We start from the raw sequence: 26,305 nt of genomic DNA, 5'->3' as shown, positions 1-26,305 counted from the left end.
TTGTAAACCAAAGGTAGTAATTAAATATATATATATATATATATATTACATATATATATTACAAATCTTTAAATGAGCACTTAAATAGTAATGAACATGAAAAATGAACATGTATGAATTCTCACACCACCAGATCTCAAAGGTACTACAAGGCCACAAATACTAGATAGTGTGGTTGAGGTTAAAAAGAAGAACTAAAGAAAGAAATCAACAGAAAAGAACAGGTGGAGCTAGAGAGACACATAAATATCATCTAGCAATGTTTGAAGAATAAGCAAAGGCAACTCAATGAAGAAAGTGCAGAGTTTTCAGTAAGTGGTACTAGAGCAATGAGATGTTTTGAGACAAAAGTATGATCCCAGACAATGTCCTCATGCCTTACACAAAGTTTTGCTCAGAATGAATATGCTTAGCTGGAATTTGTGAAATGTAAAAAAAAAAAAATTCTAGAAGAAAACAGGAGGAAATACTGATGTAACCCTGGATTCAGTGATTGAGTCTTTAGGTCCATGCTCCATGAGAGAAGAATTGGGTAAGTTGTACTTTAGAAAAATTTAAAACTTTTACACTTTGTAAGAACCAAAATATAAGCCACATCTCGAAGGAAAAAAACGCATAAGCGTGCTTAGCAAAGAATTTAAATACAAAGGGAAATAGTATTAAAATTCAATAACAGGAGCAAACAACTCAACTAAAAACACACACACAAACATGAACACAAACACCCACAATCTGAACAGATACAACACCAAGTAAGAGAGAAAAGATGAAAAGAGTTCTCAGCATCATTTGTCATTAGAGAAATGCAAATGAAACTGACAATGGCATATCATTATTAAAAGAGTCTAACATTTTAAGACATGGCAATACCATTTGCTAACTAGGATGTAAAGTAACAAAAATTCAGTGCTGCTTGGTGGGAACACAAAACAGCATAGACACTTTGGAAGACTATTTTCCAATTTTTATTAAAAGCCAAACATCCTGTCAGAATCTAGTAATAGCAACCAGTGGGTTCACAGACTCACAACTACATAGAAAGCTATAGCCAAATACACTCATGGGCTTTATTCATAAGCACCCAAACTGGAAGCAAACCAAGTTGTCCTTCAGGAGATGAATAGAAACAATTTTGAAATATCCAACCAGTGAAGTACCATTCAGTGATTTCAAGGGAATGAAATAGCATGTTACCATAAAGGCATGAATGGATCTTATAAATGTTGCTAAATAAAAAGGACCAGCATATTTTTTAAAAAGCTACATGATGTATTATTCTATTTATTAAATATTCCAGAAAAGGCAAAATTATGGAGATGGCGAAGAGGTCAGTGGTGCCCAGGTACTTTGGGTAGGAGTAGTTTAGAACAATGAAACTATTCTTGAGGACATGTAAAATCAGAAAGGGAAGAGCTGTGAATTTGTGTTTGTCAAAACTCTTAGGCCATCACAGCACAGAGATTAATCTTAATATAAACAAATTAAAAATTTTAGGATGTCACACAGCATGTCACACAGTCTACCTGCACAGCAGAGGTAGTCAGTCACTTTCTAACTAAGGAAGACTGAGTAGAGGGGTGAAATAATTAAGGGGAGGAACTCATATCCTCCCACTGGCCATGGTGCTTTCCTACTGGCAGGCAGCACATACTATTCTGACACCACAGTCAATGCAGTGAGGAATCAAAGAGTAAAGTAAATAGACAGAAGATATTAGGACTCCAGCTTCTCAGGACTGGAAGAGGAGGGTAAAAGAAAAGGAAGCAGGAAGGCTATGATGGCTCACATGGTCATGTATGAATGAGTGATCCAGGCATTTATATGAATCTATGTCTAGTTGAATATAGATGCATGTTCACATATGTAAGTGTGAGTCTAAGAAAGTATCTCTGCCAAGAGTCATCTAAGGACTATACCAGATACTGTGTCCGGAGTAGAATGCCAGAACAGAAAAAGAAAGATGTGAAAAACTTAATTGGAACCAAATAAACATTTTGAATGATTATAATAAATGTATACTGGCTCATTAACAGTGATAAAAGTAATGCAAAAACATTGATAACAGAGAATAAAGGTAAAGGATATATCTCCTGTATTAGCAGAAATATTTGTGTAAGTCTAAAACCTTCCTAAGCAATAAAAAGTCTGTGTAAAACATGAATATTTGATATTTGATGCAATGACTTCAGGAAACAGATGGCAATAGGTTCTTAGGAATGACATAGGACAGAGGAAGCCAACATGCCCACGTACTGATGGACGAGTCTTCTACTAAAGAGCAAAAAATGATAAAGTGAGAGTCAAGATTTTTTTGAAAGAAATCATCATTTTTATAGAAAAGGAAAGCAGATATTATTCACACACACACATACACACACACACACACACACGCACACGCACGCACATGCGCATGCACCAGCACAAATACCAGCTTTCTATTCCTGACATTACTATCACAAGAAACTCAAGAGGCCAGAGGAGAATGAGCAGCAGAGGGTCCCAGGAACTGGGTCAGAGCCACCCACAGCATTCCAGAAGGAAGAATGGTACTGGAGAGGGGCCCACTCATCCCAAATTACTTTGTGAATTCATTATCTCACTTCTGAAAGGTCCCAAAATGGCTTTTTCATATCACCTGGGAGAATAGGTATTGAAATGGAAAGGACAATATTTTGAAAACGGGGATATTGGTTGCTGGAAAAAGATGAATCAAAGTTAAAATCATTTTTAAAGGTCCAGTTATTTTAAAACATTAAAAATAAACAAACACTGTACCTTAGTTTTATTTCTACAGGATGCCCCCCTGAATAAGTGTGAGATTGATTAAAACAACAATTTTTTCAACTATTCATCACAACCCACACGTGAGTCACGGATAAAACTTGCTAAAATGTGATGTGTAATGGCAGAGAATAGAAAAATAGCCCAGATAATACAGAGTAAGAGTGGGTATTGCCTACTGAAAGCATTAAATCTGGGCTCAGAGTATAAATTATTTCTTCCTGTTTGAATGCCACTGGCCTAATGCATCAAACATGAAAAATTCAAGCCATGAAAGAACAAAATGAAAACAGGTGAAATTTTTATCTGGCCTCTGAGTGGGGGAGATATTTTTAAACATCCATCAAAGCCAGAAACACCAAAAGAAAAGAATGATAGGCCAGACTATACAAAAACATCAAACTCTGAGACTGTCGGAAAACAGCATTAAAGGCAAATGACAAACGGGAAAAAAATTGAGATGTACATCACGGATTCACATGCTGAATATGTAAAAGAATCACCTTCTAAGTTATTGAGAAAATAGACCAAACATCTAAAAAAAGAGCGTAGAGCATATATGAGACAATTAATAAAGAACTACCAACAACTGTTACAAAGTCAAAGAAGTGAAAAATCAGTGTAGTCAAAGAAGCAAAAAATCAAACTGTGACCAAGTCCAGCTTTTCAATAGCTATGCTTTTGCTTTTCCTTTAATAAGGTGTGTTTCCTTTCAGCTGGTTTTGCCTTTCAACTTGAAAAGCTACATTTTCTGTTATAATTTTGGTGCATACAATTGCCTCATGATAGCATCACTAGCATGGCCAAGACCCTCCACCCATAATGCTCATGCATTATTTTCGGTCCACCTTTGCTCTCACCACCCCTCTCTCTTAATCAATTATTCCAGGGTCTGTAACAAAATGCCCAGCACTTACTATCAGTTGATAGTGTCATAGCCTTTATTTACCTCTCGATATACTGTAGATGAGTGAGTTCTTCTTGTATTTGCCCTTCTGCCTCAATTATAATTGTCAATCAATAAACATGGGGAGGGAAGTGGAAGGATGAAGATCAGCACACAGGTGATATAAGGACAAAGATAGAAGTTCATGGGAATTCTGTTGGCAGTGTTGTGCAGTAACTTTGTACATCAATATTCCAAACTTAAACACTATTATAAATATATTACCTGAATCATAATTGGTGGTGGGAATGTTGCACTGGTGAAAGGGGGTGTTCTTTTTATGACTGAAACCCAACTACAATCATGCTTGTAATCATGGTGCTTACATAAAGATATTATTAAATAAATAAATAAAATAAAGTCTATATATACCAGCATCTACACAGGTTTGAGGCACTGAATTTGCTAGTGAAATGTTGGAGCAACATTCAAATTTAAGGAGATCTGCTTGATGGATTGGCTGGAGCTGTGGGATTGTGAGGCTGCAGGCTGAAACTGTCAGAGCAACAAGATGAAAGGATCCAGCGTTAGGCTAAAACCATTGTTTTCTGAGCATTACTGTTTTAATTATGGATTGTAGAGCCAAATCTTAACAGTAGAAAAATTCTCTTAAAAGCTACAACACCATGGAGCTGGAGAGATAGCATGGAGGTAGGGCATTTGTCTTGCATGCAGAAGGATGGTGGTTCAAATCCTGGCATTCCATATGGTCCCCCAAGCCTGCCAGGAGAGATTTCTGAGGTAGATCCCTGAACACTGGGGTGTGACCTCCCCCCCAAAAGCTACAATACCCAGGGCCAGCGAGGCAGTATTGACTTGCATGCAGGTGACCCTGGTTACACCCCTGTTGATTCTGTGAACATCCCTAGATATAGCCCCTGAGCAGTCAGTGTGGCCTGGCAGGCTCTGCTGAGTTGGCCTGGGTACTGTAGGGTCTAGACAGCACTATTTCCTTGGGCCCTTGCATCAAACCATGGCCTGGTTGTTCAAGAATCAACTGTGGCCCAGGGTCTCCTGACTACTAAGGAGTCAGCACCTAAAACAAAAAAAAAATGAATCAATGAATGAACAAAGTAACCTAAAATGTAAATCCATATCAAAACAACATCATCCTGGTTATTTTGGGGAAGGAATGACAGTGGAGATCATTCATGGCAGAAGAACACTAGGTGATGGATGTGGTTTGGTGACACAGATTTTGAAGAGAGGTAAAAGTGTACCCCTTAAATATGCAGTCATACACACTCATGTTCCTCAATAAAAAATAATTAACAGGGGTTGAGTATATGTCTCAAATGTTACTGCATGAACTCAATGAACTCAAATGTTACATGTATGAAAAGGTAAAACCTAAAGTTTAATCCTTAGCATCACATGGCCCCAAATACTACTGGGTCCAAGTACCATTGGGTGTGGTCCCTAAAATAAGTCTTATCCAGGGGCCAAGTGCGATAACTCAAAGGGTTGGGAGCACATGCTTTATATGCCAAACACCTGTATTTAGTCCCAGCACTGCAGCATTCCCTGAGAATAACAGGTGTGACTCTTTCTATTCCCACATCCCCAACATGAAACAAATCATTATCTCTGGCACTGACAAGTATGTGGCCCCAAAACTGAAATAACTAAATTGATAAAATTGCATTAAAAGTTGTTTAAGTGGCAGGGCTGGAGAGATAGCATGGAGGTAGGGCATTTGCATTGCATGCAAAAGGTCGGTGGTTTGAATCCCGGCATCCCATATGGTCCCCGGAGCCTGCCAGGAGCAACTTCTGAGCATAGAGCCAGGAGTGACCTCTGAGCGCTGCCGGGTGTGATCCCCCAAAAAAACGAACAAATAAAAAAGTTGCTTAAGTGGGCCAGAGTGATAGGACAGTAGATAGGGCATTTGCTTGTAGCAGCCAACCTGGGTTCCATCCCAGCACCCCATGTGGCCCCCCCTGAGCCTTCCAGGGGTGATTTCTGAACACAGAGTTAGGAGTAACCTCGGAGTACTGCTGGGTGTGGCCTAAACTCCCCTCCAAAAGTGTCCTTAGACCAGACCTTCTCATACATATTATTTATGGGGTATGTGTTAAAGAAAAACTCTGCCAGTATGTAACAAAAGACTATGGCTCATAAATTATACTGCTAAAAATGTGTGCTGTGAAAATAATTGAGATGTGTGCAAAAATAACATGAGGTTGTTCCCAGAAGCGGCATTTGTAATCACAAAAAAAGGGGAGCTAAATGCTCATTAATGGAAAAATGGTTATAAAAATGATAGCCCTTTCATAGAATCAGATACCACTCAGCCATTAAAAGACACATTTTAGAAGAATAATTGATGATATGGGAATATTATTAAGAATTATGAAGCAAATAATAAGAGTTCAGAGTAAGACGTGATTGCATCCACTTTGGGAAACTGAATAATTGAAATTTTCTATTTAGTTTTTATTTTTTAAGAAACTTTAAGTGTTGTACGACAAACATAAAAACAATTCTACCAGTTTCATTTATTACTCATTTATTTTTGTTTTTTGGGTGAGAGTTGGTGATTGTCAGGGCTTACTCCTAGTGATCCTGGGTTATTGAGGATTGAGGCAAGAGCTCGAGCTCTATACTCCAATTAAAAAATTCTAAGTTCTTTTGGAATGTGGTAATTGGCAGGATAGAGGATGACGGTGTATTGCAGGTGTCCTCAAACTATGGCCTAGTGGCCATATGTCGCCTGCCAAGGACATTTATCTGGCCCACTGGGTGCTTTTGCTGACATAGCCTGTCCAGCTTAGCAACTGACTCGTCCTGGGTCTGTAGTGCTCATGTGTGGGATGTGCACCGCACTCTCTGACTCCTTCCTTCTCTCTGTCTCTTAACTCCTCTTAGTCTTGGGAGGGGATCCTCAGAATATGGCCCATAGTTCCCATAGAAATACTGGCAAGCTTGTTGATTTAACTGTACTTGTTCTTCACTTTAAATATTGTATGTGTTCCCATGTTTTTAACTTCAAATTAAGATATGTGCATAGGAATTTGTTTATAATTTTTTTCTTTTAACTCTAGTACAGCCCTTCAATAGTCTAAGGGACAGTGAACTGGCCCCCTGTTTAAAAAGTTTGAAGACTCATGGATTGCATGTGTGAGAGGTGTGTGTGTGTGTGTGTGTGTGTGTGTGTGTGTGTGTGTTTACTTTCTGAAGGGGCATGTGTTATCTAAAGAAGGAAAATAATACATATCGAGCACTTTTACAATCAGCAGCTGTCAGAATTATCTCAGTTCATTTCATTCTCATAACATCCTCTCCAGCTATGCAGGAATGAGACCCAGATTTGCAGCTGGGGCTGGAACGCAGCCCCAGGGCCATGACTGCTGTGAGTAAAGCACTGCTGTACACCCAGCCAGTCCTTCTCTCACTACTCTCCAGGATAGCAGGGAGCATCAATAGTTAAGATCCATGCTTGCAGACCTCGTGGTCTCATGGCCCACCAGGCGGAAGGCAACTTCTGAGGATGTCATGAGCAGGTAGGCCAGGTACCAGGCTGGAAACTGTCCCTTCACTGCTGCTCAGACAGGGGGACCACAACCGAGGATCCCAACTGTTCAGTTTGATACCCCAGTAAAACAAAAAGCAATGGGGGCAACCAAGAGAATTAATATGCCAACATGAACCCCAAGTCAGAGAATACGAGAAAGTAGCCCCTCCAGACACACATGCACACAGAAAGATAAAAAGTGAGAGAGAGGGGGAGGAGAGAGAGAGAGAGAGAGAGAGAGAGAGAGAGAGAGAGAGAGAGAGAGAGAGAGAGAGAGAATAAAACCAAACTCAGACAATAAGCATAGAGGAATCAAATTTTATCTGACTTTTATTTTTAACATATTTTACTATTATAGAAGCTAAATGTGTTTTGGGTCATTGATATTTTCAAGTCTGGTTTCACAGTCCCAGCTCCATACTCTCTGGCCTACATCATTTCTACAACAGGGTCTATACTCACATCCCTAATAATGGGGGATCCAAAGGGCCTGCCTAGTCCACATGACAGGAGGGTGGAGCAATCCAGAAGACTCAAGTGAGTACCAGAATGTCAAAGCCAGCAAATACTTCTCTTAGAGACAAGTGAGGAATGACCCATCCTATGTCTTTATGGGAGATCAGAGGCCAGAGGCTGGCTGGCCTGTTCCCAACAAGGGTCCTTCTATGAGTTTAAAAACATGTGAAGGATGGGCCCGGAGAGATAGCACAGCAGCGTTTGCCTTGCAAGCAGCTGATCCAGGACCAAAGGTGGTTGGTTCCAATCCCGGTGTCCCATATGGTCCCCTGTGCCTGCCAGGAGCTATTTCCGAGCAAACAGCCAGGAGTAACCCCTGAGCATCACCGGGTGTGGCCCAAAAACAAAACAAAACAAAACAAAAAACATGTGAAGGACTTGTCCTGGCACAGCTTATTGCTGCATTGCTGCTGATGAGAAGCTGAGATTCACACATACTGCTGCTTCTCACCATCCCCCAGGTCTAGCTGCTTGCTGAACCTGTCAAGGGGTTCCATCTCCCAGAAATGTCCCTGAATTATCTCAGAGCTTTTTCTTCTTTTAACTCAGCATTTTTTTTTGCCCTTCTCTCTGTTCCCTCCCAAAAGAGCTTCAAATTCTGCTCTGTCATGTAGGAGCTGTGATGTCCAAGGGGAGGCAGGGCAAAGCTCCCAGTGGCCAGACAGGTATGAGGCTTGCATAGGAAGTGAGGCACAAGCCAGGCCCTTTGTTCAGTCCACCTCTTCCCAACAAGTCATGATTTCATGTGCCTGTCATTTCTGACACTGTAAACCTGAGAAACCCACCCAATGCTACCCACCATAACACCCTCTACAAAACCCAAGTGGTACAGCCATTCACCAAATGACAAATCATTACTGAAAATCCAGGAAGAAAGTCCTCATAGTTAATTGTGGACAACATGCCTCATTCTAATCAAAATGGCAAACAAGCAAACCAGGTATTTTATCATTTCATGAAAAAGTGAGATGGATGGTTTAGAGGGAGGTCAAGGAGGAAATGGGAGAGAGCCTCCTGGTGTTACCTCAGTAAAAAGACTGAAAATGGGGTGCTGATGGAGTAAGCTTCCTGGATGCCTGGGAATGTCTAGGCCATGGTGCAAGGTCCAAGGCAGGAACAGGATGGTGGCTGGAGGGGATTTATAAGGGCAAGTGAGGAGTAATCTCGGACAGCCAAAACAGGGATAGATACTATCAGGGAACCTGAGCTCCTGGGCATTGCAGCTACTAAACAGATTTCAGCTTTTTCTCTTCACAAGCGAAGATGACTTAGGAGGGATGAGAACAGGGAATGGGGGATGTGTAACTCTTTTTTTTTTTTTTTTTGGTTTTTGGGTCACACCCGGCAGCGCTCAGGGGTTACTCCTGGCTCTATGCTCAGAAATTGCTCCTGGCAGGCTCAGGGGACCATATGGGAAGCTGGGATTCGAACCACTGTCCTTCAGCATCTAAGGCAAAAACCCTACTGCTTCACTATCTCTCCGGCCCCCCCTGTGTATCTCTTGATGTTGCACAGAGTAAGTATATGGTAGACTCAAAGGAGAATGTGTACTCCAGAGAATGGAATAAAAAGCATTCAGTCTGGACAGGGATGCCTTGGCCCACTGGAGCCCTAATAGGGAGGGTAGTTAGGAATAAGGATGCTTAGAAACCAATTTCCATGTACAGCGAACATCATTATATCAAGCATGTGAGAAAAAATAGTGGTTTTCTTTTTTTTTTCTCCTTTAGCAAATCGAAATAGGGAGCTACCATTAATTAAGATGGTAAATACTGTGGGAGCAAAGAACAGATTCAGGGAGATGAAGAGATTGATTTTGGACACATTCAGTTTGATGTGCTCTGGAGGATGTGAATGGAAAAGCTAAGCAGTCATTAGGCATCAGTCTGGGGTTCTGGGGAGCAGCTGAACAGGTGAATAGAGGCATGGAGGAGGGAGGGAAAGAGAAAGACGGACATGCACAGGAGCATGTGGGCACTGACATGAAAATAGACCATGATCCAGGAAACAGGCAGGTATCACATGATACTGAGTTTAGAAACACAAAATCTTTAAAAGTATCTTTGTGGCAGTATATAAAAATAAGCAAAGCAGAGGCAGCAAAAAGTTAGCAGAACTGGGGGCCAGAGAGATAGCATAGAGGTAGAGCATTTGCCTTGTATGTAGGACAGTGGTTCAAATTCCGGCATTTCATATGGTCCCCTGAGCCTGCCAGGAGCAATTTCTAAGCGTAGAGCCAGGAGTAACTCCTGAGCTATGCTGGGTGTGACCCAAAAACCAAAACAGAGAAAAAAAAGTTAGCAGAACTGGCAACATGAGACATTTCTGCCATAACAGTTGAATTTTAAAGAAGAATATGTGGGGCTGGAGAGGTGGCGCTAGAGGTAAGGTGTCTGCGTTGCAAGCGCTAGCCAAGGAAGGACCACAGTTCGATCCCGGCGTCCCATATGGTCCCCCCAAGCCAGGGGCAATTTCTGAGCACTTAGCCAGGAGTAACCCCTGAGCATCAAATGGGTGTGGCCTGAAAAACCAAAAAAAAAAAAGTAAAAGAATTGTATTTGTGCACAAAGGGGGAAAAACAAGGAGAGGGAGAAAAATGGTTTAAGCAAAGTAGTGAATTCACCAATTTCCAGTGCAACCTTATAAACCTTTCCTGGGCTCCAGCTGTGATGGCAGCAATTCTGCCTCAGTTTATCTTCCTCATCTCACTTTTCAGCATTTGCCTCCCCCAGATGCTACTGAGTAGGCTTCAGAAGGTGAGGAGACATGCACATTCCCATCTGAGAACTGATTTCACGGGAGACGAAAAAACCTGAGTTCAAAAGCAAAGTCTCAAGTTGATGATAGAGCTAGGATATGTACATTGTTCTTCTCTGATGCTGTCTAGTTAATTTTTTAAAGGTCATAACACTCAAAGTTATAGGGTCCTAAAAATGAAATGCATATACGTTATGTTTAATTTTTCTCTATGTTTAATTTCTGAGTTTCCTGTGAGATGAATGATAAGTGCATGGAGCTGAATGAGTAAGAAAAGGCCAATATACACTGCTTTTAAACAGTAAGTCCAGGAGCTGGAAGTCTCTACTCTGTTATACAATAGACCATCAAGAAAAAGGCTCTCCCGAGAGCAATGATGAGTCTCAATTTTGTGGGGGAATTTCTGCTGCAGGACTCTGGGGGTTTCCATGGAACATTAAAGCTCTCTTTGATATCATAACACCCTCCCAGTGCCTTGGGAATCCTGGGTCAGACCTCCACTTGTGATGAGTCAGGGAACCATCTGTTGATGCAGGATTTTCTATTCACTTCTCATGTTGAATCACCATTTGAGAAAGAAAAATCCAAAAGATGATTTTTTTCCTGTTCCCTGCCTGAATCAGGTACTCTTCCTCCCCACCCCCATTTCCTTGCACCCTCCAGGTAGGTAAGGGGGGTCACTTCATCTTTCTCCAGTGACTCTGAGACTGATGGGCTGGGGCCACAGAAGCCAAGGCTGAGCTGTTCTTAGAGTTTTCATGCTCTTCTATAGAGTGATGCAGTGTGGAGGAGGCTGGAGATGTTCAGAGCACAGGGTCTCAGTAGATCCTGGAGGCACTCGCCCTAATGCCCACTAAACTCAGCAAGAAACCTTCTGCCATAGTCAGGTGAAGACTCAGCTGTGTTTACCCTCAGGATATATGCACAGTGGAAACTGACACTGAGACCCTTTGATTTTGCTCCAATCTCTGGGAAGAAAAGGTCTCAGCTCAGCTACTTGAACCACTTTTCTGACCAAGTCTTTTGCTGGTAGACCTCTTCCTGCAGAAGTCCTTGAATATGGTGAAGCAAAAACCTGGGGACACTACAGGGAAGGTCTTGTGTTGAACCCTGGGTGCCTTCCCTGGTCTTCATGGGAGAACTATTAAGGAACTTTAGGGAACATGAGAGTCCCCAAAACAAATAGAAGAAAAGAGAGATTGTTCCTGCTCTGAGAACTGGCAACTGCAGCTCTTCTCTGAACCATAAAGAAGCTGCTTTCTGGTCTGGGAAGTAATATTCTGTCCCCAATGGCCCAGATCATGGGGTGGGAGTATCTTCAAGTACAGAGAAAGGGCAGAGTGGGGATAGGCACAGGTGACATGGAAGAAGTGCTGGCTGGCTTGAAAATAAATAGATCAGACAAATAAATCTCGAAGACACCCAACTCAGGGGACTGGCTTCCTGTGTCTCTTTTAGAATTTCAGCCACTGGAAAGAAATAAAAATCCATGTTTCATATTCTGTGCTGAACACAAAAGCAAGGTAGTGGCAATTCCTGGGATGGGGAAAATTCACGCTGGGAACTTATGGCTGGGTTGGGGCAGAAAATACCAAGGGAATGGGTATCCTCCTAGAAGAATTAGGAGGTATCTTCCTCCAATTCTCCATCTCTTTGAGAGTCACATGAATGTACAGCGGCTTGCACAAACCTGAAAACCAAAACTTATTTTCCCTGAATGCTCTGGAAACCTAACAGGAGGCAAAAGTCCTATGGTATGCAGGAGTATTGTGTTCCAAACTATCCAGAAGTCCAGAGTTGGGTCCTACATTCCCAGACACTGCTGGGCAGAGTCAGAACAGTGACAGAAAGAGGCGGGTGAGCCACCCATGGGGATTTGGGGGGTAGGGGTGCATCTGACCACAGGTCTCTCCACACCTCAATCCTACTTTTCCTCCACAGGAAAAGCCTCAGGAGGTGTCTGAATCCAAGGACTGCTTCTGATGCACATGCGTCTCATGCTGTCTCTACGAGGAGGAACATGTTGGCCCGAGATCAAGCTTAGAAGCCTTTTCAAAGGATGCTAGAGACTGCTAACCCTCGGGGCCTATCCCACTTACTCCCTAGACCCATGTGGATAGCCCTGAGCAGAGAAAAGGTGACTGGAAAGGACCAGGTTCACACTGTCTATTCCAGGAGGAAACCAGGCTCAGGAGAAAGTAATGATGAATTAAAACACCATCATTCCCTCAATAGTGACACCTTATTCCTAACTCAGCTATACTTAGGAGACTCCCCAGAACATTATTTTGGGGGGGGGTGTTTTGGGTCACACCCACTAGCGCTCAGGGGTTACTCCTGGTTCTTCTCTCAGAAATTGCTCCTGGCAGGCTCAGGGGACCATATGGGATGCCGGGATTTGAACCACTGTCCTTCTGCATGCAAGGCAAATGCCTTACCTCCATGCTATCTCTCCAGCCCCAGAACATCATTTTTATAAGAGACAAGAATGCTACCCAGAATTGGGGTGGGACTCACCATAGTAGGGGGCCCTGCAGTTTTTAAGGAGAGAAGCTGGCAGATAAGGTGGGGCATGGCCAGCTCCTCCTCCCTTCTACCAATGACCTCTCTGTAGGCATTCACTCCTTCCAGCCCCATGGGCCACCACCTTCAGGTCAACACCCCCAACCCACACACAAACACACAAATGATAAGCCGGGGACTGCATGCAGAGAACAAAGGAAAAGGTCAGCCTTCCCTTGATTGATTTTTGTCCAGTTAAAATGTTATTAGCTTAAATGTTTCACTTCGCATAATGACCCTGGGGATTTGTCAATACACTCAACTGCCCATGATAGGTCCTTATCCTTCAGGGATTAAATAGTTCAGCATTATACTCTAATAGAGGATTACACTCTCCTCCAAGTGGAAACGGTTGTATGACATGAATGCAGTGATAAATAAACTACAGCCACCCAGCCCGGCCAGTAACAAGTAGCTTCTGGACAAAGTCTGGAAGTCACAGCCTGGAAGTTGAATTCCATACCAGGGGGGAAAAGGTGCCTGGTTTGATTGACAGTTCCAGTAAGAGATGCACCATTTTAGGCTTCCAAGACTGAGTTTCAATCATCCTGTAATATTAGAGACCATGTGGGGAGTTTGAAAACGTCTATCAGCCCAAAGGCCGACTTCACTAAGCATACTATCCCCAAGATGGAATGGAGGCCTGGAGAAATAACTCCATGGGCTAAGTATATACTTTGCATGTAAAAGGCACAGGTTCAATCCTTGGCACTTTGTGGTTCTACAGACCTAGCAAGAAGCCTGATGTATCCCCAAGAGTATCTCCTGAGTAGGTATAGGCAATACTCACCTTAAAATAAAAGACAGAATGAAAGAAAAAAATTGTGTAGCCCTGAGAAACTGAGAAGGGACATTTGATTTTTATTGTTTGGCAAAGTTTGTGGTCTATTTTTTTTATTATTTTTATTTCTGACAGGCATGAAGTTCTTACTATTCTAGCTCTCACTTAGTAGTCTGTACTATCACACGTTTTGAAAGTAAATGCTTTGAAATGGTAATTTTGCTTCCACCAGCCTCTCAGTATTCAAGAACAATTTTTTTTTCTCTTTACCTTAATGGCAATGTTGTTATTTGCATGGGCTTCATAGAATTTGTCTTCCTGCTGCCAGTATATAACTCAACAAATAGGTGGTATGGTCAAGGTCTCATTAAGAATGTACTGTTTGAGAATAACTTTATTTCATCCAACAAACCAACCCACCATTAAAAAAAATGAGGGTTGAGGGCCAGAGGGATGATTTATAGATGCTTTGCATAGGGGCAGTCTCAGGTTCCAATTCCTGGAAGTACATGGTCTATCAGTAGTGACACTGAACTTACAGCAGCTCCTAAGTATCTCCAGGTGTGCCTCCCCCTAAAAAATGTTTAAAAAAATAAAAGGAGAGAAAGGTAGGGACAGGAAAGGAATAGAAGGGCCTCTTTTTCATTTAGAGAACCATAGCATCCTCCAAGAAAACAGATCCAAGGATGTTTCCTTCTTGTGCAAAGTCAGGGAAGCTTGGCAGATTGGGGACCCTTTAAGGAGATATGCATTCATTCTATTTATAGCTATTACCAGAAAATTGGCAGAAATAAATTTTTTTAGCTTACTTTTCTAGACTCAGAAGAGTATAGTAAACAAGTCATAAATAAAATACCTAGAATGACAAAGGCTATGGAGAGTTCCCAAGAATCTCAAGGCATTTCTAGACAGAAATTAATTTTTTGGGCTTGGTAGCAGCTTTCCACTGTATAGCTTTCTGTTCCCTGGAGGGTCTCTAGGATGTTGTATATTAATTCATATTTCACTTATACCAATGACTCAGGTAACTTCTTTGAGATCAGGTTTTGATCATTAATAATAGTGTATAGACCCAAATGAATGGTACAGAAAGTAAAGTGCTTGCTTTGCACATGGCAGAGCTTTGGGCACTAATGGGAATTCTTGCCTCCCGCCCCACACACAAAGAATCCAAAGGTATTAGGAAGGGCATTGTTTGTGAGCTGGGAGTTTTGTGATTTACAATGCCCTTCTGTGTCCTGGTCCTGGATTACCCTCACAAAGGGAATTTGAAGGACAATATCCTCATAGTCATCACCATAAATAAATGACTTGAATATCTTCACCTTGTCAGGAAAAGACAGTGTGTAATTTATGAATATAGACACAAATGGCTCCTGGCTTCAGAAGGTGTATGAATGTGCATGCACCAACATGTGTACACAACACATACACACACATACGTACTCTTCCCCATGGATATGAGAACACTTCTAATAGACTCAGCAACCACACAGAGAAAGCTGAGCCCAGCAAATGCACACTTCTATCTAGAGTCTCAGAAAAGAAAGCTCAGCCAGTTGGAGAAACAAAACTGAGGCCATCGGGAGAACATCCACACAGCCACACAGGCATAGAGGCTGGGAGAGGTGTTCTTCCTTTATCTAGGGCAGTGTGACACTGCATCCAAATAGAATCTATTCAGAAAGAAAAGATTTTGGGGGGGCCAGTGGGATGCTCTCTAGCCAGGCAACATATCTGAAGTCTCTATTTGGAAATCTGGTCTTGCCAAGTTCAAAGCTTTTCAAGATTAGAGTTCAAGGAAAACTGAGACAGACCCCAGGGCAGGACCTGGTCTTTAATGCTGAAAAAATCTGCTCATAAGACCCAGAACAATCCAGCTTCAGAGCATCATTTTTAAAGCCTCCCAGTCCTTCCCATTCTAGTACTTGGGAGCTGAAGGCAGTTTGGTGTGAGTTCCCAAACAAACCAGAAGGTCTGCCCAAGTAAGCTCCTCTCTCCAGCTTGGAGAGCTATAGTTACCATGAGCAAAGCCAGATGCCTGCAGGGAGCAGAGCTTGGCCATGCAGTCCTTGGATTTACCCCATCAGCTGTCCCCTGCACCCTCACTCACCGTTCTTTTCTGCCATGGGTTTTGGTGGCTCAGGTTCTGGGAGACATGGACAGGGCCCATCACAGAGGGTGGTGAGGCTTTTCCCCATCGAACAAGCATGGAACTCCAATTTGCACTGCAAAGGAAAGACAGTACAGGCCATGAGAATGCAGCCAGGCAGACACTTTGGCTGACGTAGCTTCTTTAGGAAGCAGACTTGTCCCTGATGTTGGCTTCACAGAATTGAAAACTGAGGACAGGGGGTCCATATCTGTTCCAGGTCTTAATTATGGTGTACTAGCTGCGGAATAACCTATAAGCTATTTCAGAAAGCAGAGGATGACAATGTAAGGGACCTTGGGCGGCTTACCATAAAGATCTTAAACTTATCTAGTAATTGGTAATAAAACCATTAGTCTGGAAGGATCCAACACAGTGTTCCCCACTGCTGTATCCCTCAGGCCCTTTAACTTCTTTCACTTCACTTCCTAGGAAGGAACAGTGACAATGAATGAGGCTGTTGAGCCTTGTCCCTGTGCCCTGGGAGAGCATGAGGAGTAAGTGCTGTCAGTCTGACACAGTCTCCCTGTTACAGGATGCCTATGGTTGTTCTACTAGCCTGGGGGAGACTAGAAACACCAGTGAAGTTTTAGGAGTCCATAACAAAAGCCCAGAAACTTTATCCTTTTATTAAACCTTCATCAGTGACAAGGACACATTCAGTCATTTTTTCAGCCAGTTTGTCTTTAATCTCACATTCTGATGCTGAACACTAGCAATGAAGATTTTTACTTATGGGTGTGGAAGGTCATCATTTAGAGACCCACAGAGAGGTGGAACTCAGGCCTTACATGTGGGAAACCCAGATTTGAACCCTGATAATTCAGGATGTGGCCCCAATACAAACAAAAATCCAAACAAGAAAAGACCACCTGGGGAATATTCTTTTGTTTTGTTTTGTTTTGTTTGTTTGGGTTTGGGCCACACCCATTGATGCTCAGGGGTTTCTCCGGGCTATGTGCTCAGAAATTGCTCCTGGCTTGGGGGACCATATGGGACACGGGGGGATCAAACCATGGTCATCCTAGAATAGCGCTTGCAAGGTAGATGCCTTACCTCTAGCATCACCACTCTGGCCCCACCTGGGGAATATTCTTATGAGTTCTTATGACATAGAATAAAAAATTGAGACTCAGTGAAGTAAAATCTTAAGACCATCATGCTCACCAGGTGGAGGCAGGATTCAAGGCCACATCTGACCCCAGAGCTAAGCATGGGAGGGCCCCACATCACAAGCTCTGACTATGGATGGGGTTCTAGTGAATCAGGACTTGGCTTTAGCCTGTGCAGTTAATCATGCAACTGTGCTGCTGCCTATTGTCTGAGCTGCTGAGATTTACTTCCTTTCCTCTGTACAGTTCTCAAGAACCAGGCCAGTGTGGAATCCATTTTCTGCAGAAGGCCACAAGCTGGCTGGCGGTTCAAAGGAAGAGAAGCGAGGCAAACTTTACAGAGCACCCACTGTGCACACGGCTCTGATCAGGTATCATGGGGAATCTTATAGGAGAAAGCAAAGAGGAAATTCGCTCTGTGTCCTTGGGGGATAAAATGCATGGCTTTGAAAACAACCAAGCAATACCCATGAGTGAAGATAAATAAGGGCTTATTGTGGGAGCTCAACATTTTAGATTCCAACCTGATGTACACCGAGGAGAGGAGAGTGCTTCGATGTGTTTGGGTCACTCTGCTGTGACTCCCATAGACACCCTTACATTGTGGTGACCCTTACACAAAGAACAAGCATCAGAGACACAGAAACCACACAGACTTCCTTTATGCAAATGCTCTGTGCATGTGGGCACTGAATGTGTGATCAGGTCTTTATGAAGGAAGCCATAGAAAAAAGAGAGTATTTTTCTGAAACCTCATAAGCATAGCCATCAGTGAAAGAGGTGAGACACCTGAATAGAGCGCATACATGCTACACAAGCAGGGGACATCCAGTGAACAGAAGGATCACCAAGGGAGGGAGCAGTGGGATTTTATTGTCAAAAGCATCTTTCTGCAAATAATACCCAGAGTTAAGTCAGTTGCCTCCTCACTCAATAACCATCCTTCATTTCAGATGGTTGAGTCTAAAACCCTTCCACCGACACAATACCAAAAGCCACTTAAAGGGAAATACATTAGTTTTACTTATAAAGGTTTTACAAAAAGTCAAATTGATGGTATTACTTAAAATAAAACCTAATCATCCTAGTGCTGTTTGTTAGAGCTTGCAATGTTTAGTTTTATTTATTCTTGAAGTGTTTAGCTCACACACCCTGGGCACATGACTTGCTTGGGCCAGTTGGTGGTGAGTGAGTGTGGTATAAGCCAGGCTTGAGAGCCTGACTCTCAGACCACAGTTTGCTGAACCACTATAAGCATGGATGGGGCTGGCCTGCAGATCTTGTGCTCCATCTTGGGCTCCAATAGTCCCTAAGCACTCCCATGGCTGACATCTACGAACATATAGGCTTTCCTTTCCTTTCTCTTCCTTCTGCCATGAAACTGACAGGTTCTAGATATGGACTGCTCCTGCCTGGAGTCCAGGAAGCAGAAGCCAGGAAGGACACCAATCTGCGGCTCACCCACTGCCAACAGTGCTGCACGCAACACTGAGGGATGTCACTAAATACTGCAGCTTCTGACATGGTAGTCACAAGGACTCTGTGCGATTCAGTAAGTGGGTAAGCAGAATGACAGACTCCTTGCTAGAGCAAAAGTCCCCAGGCACTCAGACAGAAATCACCTCACAATAACTACTGCCACCATCCTATATGGTGCCAGTTCGGTTTGTGTGTATGTGTATGTGGGGGGGGGGGGGCAGCACTACTCTTTTGAGAAGCAATGAACTCTAGAAAAGAAAGAACAGAAAATTTTTCTAATACCTGCAGTTCCTGACATTGAATTGGTTTGGTAAGCAGGTTTCTTGACCAAACACTCAGTAAACAGTAAAACCAAAACACTTTGCTTTCTCCTGCCTGCTCCCTCAGGCTGTCACTGTACTCCCGTCTGCCTCCCAGTTATCCATGACACCTATCCCCACACTGCCTCATCAAGGGACCCCTGTGGCTAAAATGGTAAGACCGTGGCCTCCCGGCTGCCTCAGCGTCCCTCCCCTGTTCAGAAGTTGGAGTCCAGGAAGGCACCGCTAGGGAGAAGAGTAATTATCTGCACTGTTGAGAATCCACCATGGAAGTGCACAGCTGCTCTTTATCTTTCAGGACAATATGTGGCATTTCAATAAAGCTCCAAAGGCTATGAAGCCATTTTTTTCCCTTATAAAGCTCAAAACATGCTATTTAAAGATACATATATAAGTGGCCAAAGCTGCTTTGAAAGTTTGGGGATGACAAATATCATCAAGATAGGGGTTTTCTCCCAAGGGAACATGGGAGGCCTAATGTGAATGCAGGCCGCCCACACGGAGCATGGTGAAATGGGAAATAAGTTGGGTGCTGTATTCCGAGGCCTTTATTGTTACAAAGCTTGGACTTTTAACTAAATAACACATATGTATGTTTCTCTACCCACCACTTGGTGACAGAATATAAAATGAAATGTCTAGCCTTCCTTGGAGGTCACGCTCTCTCTTCCCACCTCCTCATTAGAGGATATAGGTGTATCTGCAGAAGCTTCTGGAAGGTTCAGTGTCTAATCCAGGCATTGTTTCCTGTCCATGGGCACTACTTGGGTCTGCACCTTCTGCTTACTCTCTCTTCACTAAGTCTCAGGTTGGCTGGCCCCTACTCTATATCCTGCCCCTTCCTGCCCAAGAATCATGCTAAAAAAAGAGTAACATATTAGGGGCCGGCAAGGTGGTGCTAGAAGTAAGGTGTCTGCCTTGGAAGTGCTAGCCAAGGATCAGGACCGCAGTTCGATCCCCCGGCGTCCCCCCTGGTCCCCCCAAGCCAGGAGCAATTTCTGAGCGCTTAGCCATGAGTAACCCCTGAGCATCAAACGGGTGTGGCCCGAAAACCCCCCCCAAAAAATTTGGGGCCCGGAGAGATAGCACAGTGGCATTTGCCTTGCAAGCAGCAAATCCCGGTGTCCCATATGGTCCCCCGTGCCTGCCAGGAGCTATTTCTGAGCAGACAGCCAGGAGTAACCCCTGAGCATCGCCGTGTGTGGCCCAAAAACCAAAAAAAAAAAAAAAAAAAAAAAGAGTAACATATTAGCAAAAGGAGACCTGCTGATATGCATTATGGGGTGTGGGAGGAGATGGGATAGGGTGAAGATGCAGGCCTCCACACCAACCCGAGGTACTCATGCCTTTTCCCAGGCCAGCAGCAGTAGGGGCAGGGCCTGGTCACAGAAGTATAGGCCATTGTAACCCTGGTGAAACTTGGCCAGAGTGTGTCCTGTCTGGTGCCCAGTTCCCAAGAAGCCACTGAGGAGAGGAACAAAGGGGAAGCTCTGTACTGAAGGGCATGTCTGGCATGTATGAGGGTCTGGGTTAAACCCTTGGCTGCAGAAAGAGGAAAAAATGAAATAAGAGGTGGCTGGCATCTACTTTCAGTGCCCCCTGTTTTATGCATAAGCAAGGTGTGGATTAGGAGCAGCAGGGAGTAGAAAGAGCCAAAGGCTACTCCTAGGGAGATGTGGGGAGGAAATACTATTTCAAGTGACCCTTGTACTGGCACTTTGAAACAAACCCTAGGGAAAAGTCCACCTTCTCTCCAGATGCTAAAAAAGAGGCACCTAGGAGATGGTAAGGCCGTAGAAAGCATAGATCTTTGTGCCAAGTTGTCTCAATTTTCCTGAATAAAGGATAGGGGAAAAAAAAAAACGTAAAAACGGCATCAGGTCAAGGCTGGACATAAAGAGTTCATTACGCCTGTAACTTACAGCCAGAAGAAAGGAGGCATAAAAAATTCAAGTCTTTTTTATTGATTTTATGCAAAAGTAACTGAATAAATAATTAGCATAACTACCTAAAGAAGGAGTGCTGAAGAAGTAGGAAATCAGGAGTTTTAAAATTCTATTTAGACAAGCATAAACGTATGAATGCGACCTTTCATCTGAAGCTTCTAGAACCTATGACCTGCTATAAAACAGAAATGCCTTCCCCAATAATCACGGAAACAGAGCCACCAGGGAGAGTCATAGATTTTCTGAATGAGCAGAAAGACTTCAAAGGCTGACCTACTTCAAAATAAATGTGCCAGCAGATTTTCTCCCAATCTTGCCCCTGTTTTGCATAGCACACCAGCACATGGTGCTAAGCAGATGTTTCCCTGCCCTGGCCAGTAAGTCCCTCTTGTCTCTGATTTGTAAAGCAAAGCTAATCCCATCTCTCTGAAGTGGACATGTAGAGGGAGGGCATAGGCTACACTGGGCACACTTGTTCCACCATAACACACTCTTTGCCTTGCCTCAGATACTCTGGGTATTACGTTTAGCATTTTACTTAAATTGTTTTCTCTGCTATATTTCATCAACCTATCATCTATTTTTAAAACAGACTGTTGACAGTTCACAGTTGACAATTTTGTTCACAGTTGATGAAGTCTGATCTGTTTTTATTCCCCCAAAATCATGTCAGAAAAGTGGGGTGTGTGTATGTGTGTGATCATTTCACAGTTCCTCTGGCTTTGATAGATGAGAGTAGCCTCTGACTGAGAAGCTCTGCCCTGGCAGACAGAACTGCTCTGCTTCCTGTTCAGAGCTTGAATTCTCAGGGGTCATCTGAGAGGAACCAGAAAGGGAAACAAGAAAGGACAATCAGCCTCATGCATTTTCCCTATTTGTTTCCCCTGTGGATCATTCATTCAAACAATGTTCTCTGAACATCTACTCTAAGCCCAGTTCTAGGTTCTAAAGCAATGAGCTGGGACTCTATAGTGCAGAAGATTCTGATGGGGGCTGTGAGAAACATGAAGTCAGGGGGTGGAGAATGGCTGGAATGAGCAGGAAGGATGGCAAACTGATATTGGTGCTCAAGGATCACTCCCAGAGTGTTGGGGTATTACAGAAGGAATATGTGCTCACATTCTTGTCTTTAAGCAGTCACATTGAAAGCAAGTGATCAGAGATCAGAACAGGTATTATTTAAAGGAAGGAAAAGGCAGGAAAAGGCAGGAAGAAGGGGTATCCAGAGAAAGGAAAAAACCTTCCCCTTTTATACATTTTTTTAACAAAGGAGTGAGTGAAGTGGGTGAACATTACTTTATTGAGTTTAAAGAGACGGGCCTGTGAAACAGATGGACAGAGGTGAGTGTGTTGAGATGATTATTCATCTGGACTAGAGTATTTGGTCATCTAGGTTATGGATGGGACAGAGCCTAGATCATCAGGGTTATCGGGCACCATTAGGCCCACCCTTGTAAAATATAAATCCAAAGGTTGTGAGACTGCCCCAGGTACCATGTTTCTAACCCTTTACCTAAAGGTCAGATGAAGTAAGGTAGCAGTGAAGAAATAATACCAAGCCGTAAGAAAAGATATTTATTAGAGTCAGCCTCCTTTTTGCCTCATGACCTCTCTGCCATGTGCTCTCTCTGCTCCCCCTGAAAGCCAGAGCTGTTTTCTCTTTATTATCCAGCACCCAATCCACCAGGATGGGGGAAGGTCCTATAATCCAGGTGGGCTTTTACATATCAAAAGAAGAGATTAGGGAAAAAGGAAGTTGGGGGAATACCTTTGTTTAAAGATTTTAGCTAGGGTTCACCATACACACCCTCATGATGTTCTTCCTTTTCTTAGGGTCATAGACCTCATCTTAGTCTTCATTTTCCCCTGTGTCCTTAACACAAGGAACCTTTTGGTGCTAAGGACTAAAACTCCCTCCCCCAACCACATGCATATATAGTAGATGATCAGCCAAGTGAGCAGAGCTTTCTTGCCAGGCAGAAAGGCAGTTTGACTTCTGGTTCTGAGAGGAAAAATAGAGTGAGTCCTGCAGCTATATGGGTTGAGGGTGTCTAGGTACAAGGGAAGTGCAAGGATCCTAGGGTGGACATGCCAACTGCACCTGGGAGAGAGCAGGGAAGTACCATATTTTCTGGTGTATAAGAAGACTGGGCATATAAGACGACCCCCTAATTTTGCAGTTAAAACATAGGTTTAGGCCTATATTTGCTGTATCAGACAGAACATTCCTGTGCGTGCTGCAACTGTATGTACCACAGTGAGCCAATCACAACAAGCAAAGGTTCAAAGGTTATACTGTAATAGACTTCCTCTCTGACTCTGGCCAATCTGAGCAGGCTTTTGACAGTAGTAGTGTAGATTCGGTACAGAACATTGTCTAATTTGCATGCATAAAAAGCCTGCTTGGATTGGCTGAGTTAGAGAGGCGGTCCGAGCAGCCTTGCAGTGATTGGTGCAGGATCGAGTTGGAAAATTCATTTTGTGGCAATATTCAGACAATTTTCGTTTAGCGGGATATTGAAACATTTTTTGGGATATACTCGGCGTATAAGACGACCCCCGATTTTCGGTTGACTTTTTTTTGTTTGTTTCAAAAGTTGTCTTATACGCCGGAAAATATGGTAGGTCTGTGCCTGGAGGGCACTCTTGGGGAAATGTTTGTGAGCGCTCCATCACTCCTTTCCGCCCTCTCTCCTTACTCTCTACTTTTCTGAGTTGTAAGTTCAAAAAAGGCAGAACCTTCATCTTTAAAACTCTAGTTGCTAAATATGTGAGAAAAGGAAAAGCTCATTATCAGAAGAATCCAGTTCAATAAGCTTAGAAAGAATAGTAAAGTTAGAAGAAACCATGCTGCAGCTCCCCATATAATAACTGAGTCGGGAAAGGCTGGCTAACTTCTCTAAATACATACTAGGCACATGTTTTGAGGAGTACCCTACATATCTAGCAGTCACTCAGACATACAGCAGTGGAGCCATGAGGCACACATGAGCATGCTCCCCCCATCATTTTATACCAAAGGCAGCACAGAAAAATACCCTTAACATAGAGAGATCACCACTGTTCCCTGTCCAAATGTAAATAGATATAAACAGACACATTAGAACAAAGTGCTATGGGGTGTGTGTGTATGTGTGTAAAATCCAATTGTAACCACAACCTCAGTCAGAACTGTGATGAATGGGGAGATGTGTCAATGAGATGACACTTATATACACTAAAGTGTTCATCTGGAGAAGCTTATTATTGTTGTTCTTGTTGTTGTTTTAAGGATGTGAGATATAGCTATGTCTATTATTCCTGAAAAGTTGAGGAGAAAGTAGATGTGTCAACTGTGTAGGAGGGAGCAGCAAATACAGTCAAATGTGAACTGTCCAGTTTGGTCATGTATTGGTGGCACTCTTCTTTAAATTTCTCCATATGTTTAGCAGTGAAGAAATCCTGTGTAGGGGAAAGCATTGCATTTATTTTGCCCCAGGGTGTGTGTTAGCTGTGTTCTTCCCAGAGTCCTATCTGCTCCCCTGAATTGTTGCCTCCTGCCATGCCACTAGTTGACTAGAGCTTTGCGGTCAGTGGGGCATGGCCAGCTGCTGGCCTTGGGGGCAGTGAGTCTGTCACTGCCAGTTTTTCAGCAAAGACTTGGGAGCACAGATACCTTAGGTGAGGCAGGCAAATGTTCCTGGAATGAGAAGACTAAACTTGTCCACATAAGCGAGCCATTTTTAGCTTATGCGTTCACATAGCCTCAGGTAAACTGAGGCTGGAGGAAGACAAGCTGCATATCTGTAGGTTTAAGCTAAAGAAATTGCCTCAGCTTCTCCTGTCCCTTATCCAGAGAATGAGGTGACAATTTTGTTTTGTTTTTGGTAGTTTGTGGGCACAACACGAGGCAACTTGGGCTACTCCCAATTCTGCACTTAGGGATAATATGAGTGCAGGGAATGGAATGAGAGTTGGCTGTGTGCAAAACAAGTGCTTTAACCTGTTACTGTCTCTCTCTAACCATCAAAGATTGAATTTCAATCTAGTTTATATAAATAGACAGGGGTTTGCTTTTAGAAACCAAACTCAATGTTTCTCTAACCAGCATAGCAAAACCTAAAATCCTACTCATAAAAAGCCAAAAGATGGAATCAGGGTTTCAGCTAAGGGGTATAATAAAAAGAGGGTCAAAAAGGATAGTATAGCTGATATGGTACATGTAGTTAGCTAGGGTTCAATACCCATTACCCTGTATTGTTCCCTGAGCTTCACCAGGAGTGATTCCTGAGAGCAGAAACAGGAGTAAACCCTGAGCATTGCTGGGTGTGGCCCAAAATAAAAAAGAAACTATTATGCTGAGTGAAATAAGTCAGAGGAAGAGAGAGACACACAGAGAATAGTCTCACTATTATTGTAATTATGCTCAGAGACAAAAGAGATGAGGGCCAGAAGGACCAGCTCACAATATGAAGCTCACCACAAAGAGTGGTGAGGGCAGTTAGAGAAATAACTATACTAACAACTACCAGAACAATGTTAATGAGTGAGAGTAGTAGAATGCCTCTCTCAAATACACGCAGGGGATGGGGGAAGAGAGAAATGGAGGGCATTGGCGCCTGGGAATGTTGCACTGGTGAAAGAGGGTGTTCTTTTTATGACTAAAACCCAACTATAATGTTTGTAATATATATATATATATATATATATGTATATATATATATATAATATGTTTGTAAGCATGGTGCTTAGATAAAGGTATTATATATATAAAAAACAACAACAACAAAAATCCTACTCCCCCTTCCAAAGACCCTTCATTTACAGGGGTCTATGTGACCAGTTACTCTTTCTACAGCTTTAATTGTGTGACAACCCCAGTCACTCACACATACACACACACATACACACACACACACACACACACACACACACACACACACACACACACACACACACACACACACTAGAGACCCACCCTAGTGCGTCCTCAAATCAGTCAACATGACCTCCAGCCCCAAGCCTGGGAATCTTCCTGGAGTTCCCACCTCTTAACACCTCTGAGCTTCTCTGCCTCCCTCTACCACTTTTCATTTCCTGCTATCCCTTCTACTTAGTCCTTCAGGGCTAAATGAGAGTTTGAAATTTTAATCTCTGTGGGATGTTGCCTTCCTCTGTGATTTGACGGTTGACCCAAGTGAAGAGGGGCTGTGAACCTCACCTGAACATCTGCCTCACCTAGCATAGTCTGGAGGCAGCTGAGGGCACCAGACAAAGGTCTGGAGATGGGGGAGCTGAAGGTCTTGCCTGTGACTCTCACCAACCTCTTCAGGTCTCTGCTCAAATGCCACTTTCTCAATGAACCCCTTTAACTCCCTTTAAAGTACCACCTGCATTCCTCATCACCTTCCATAGTTTTACTTTGCCTTTCTGTGAATGTGAAATCAAACTACTTCCAAA

General features: G+C 43.1%; 1 protein-coding gene across 1 annotated transcript in view; it reads right to left on the bottom strand.

Annotated features, from left to right (window-relative positions):
- The window catches only part of SPOCK1 (SPARC (osteonectin), cwcv and kazal like domains proteoglycan 1), a 504,908-nt gene that overhangs the window by 63,569 nt on the left and 415,034 nt on the right, over positions 1 to 26,305 (bottom strand). The window contains exon 6 of the mRNA XM_049786017.1: positions 15,971 to 16,085. Coding sequence (XP_049641974.1) covers positions 15,971 to 16,085 — 115 coding nt within the window. The remainder of the gene's footprint in view (positions 1 to 15,970; positions 16,086 to 26,305) is intronic.

Source organism: Suncus etruscus, chromosome 14, assembly GCF_024139225.1.
Source record: "Suncus etruscus isolate mSunEtr1 chromosome 14, mSunEtr1.pri.cur, whole genome shotgun sequence".
NCBI classification, from domain to species: domain Eukaryota; kingdom Metazoa; phylum Chordata; class Mammalia; order Eulipotyphla; family Soricidae; genus Suncus; species Suncus etruscus.
The sequence above is the reverse complement of the archived record's forward strand: the minus strand, read 5'-3'. Positions and strand labels throughout refer to the sequence as shown.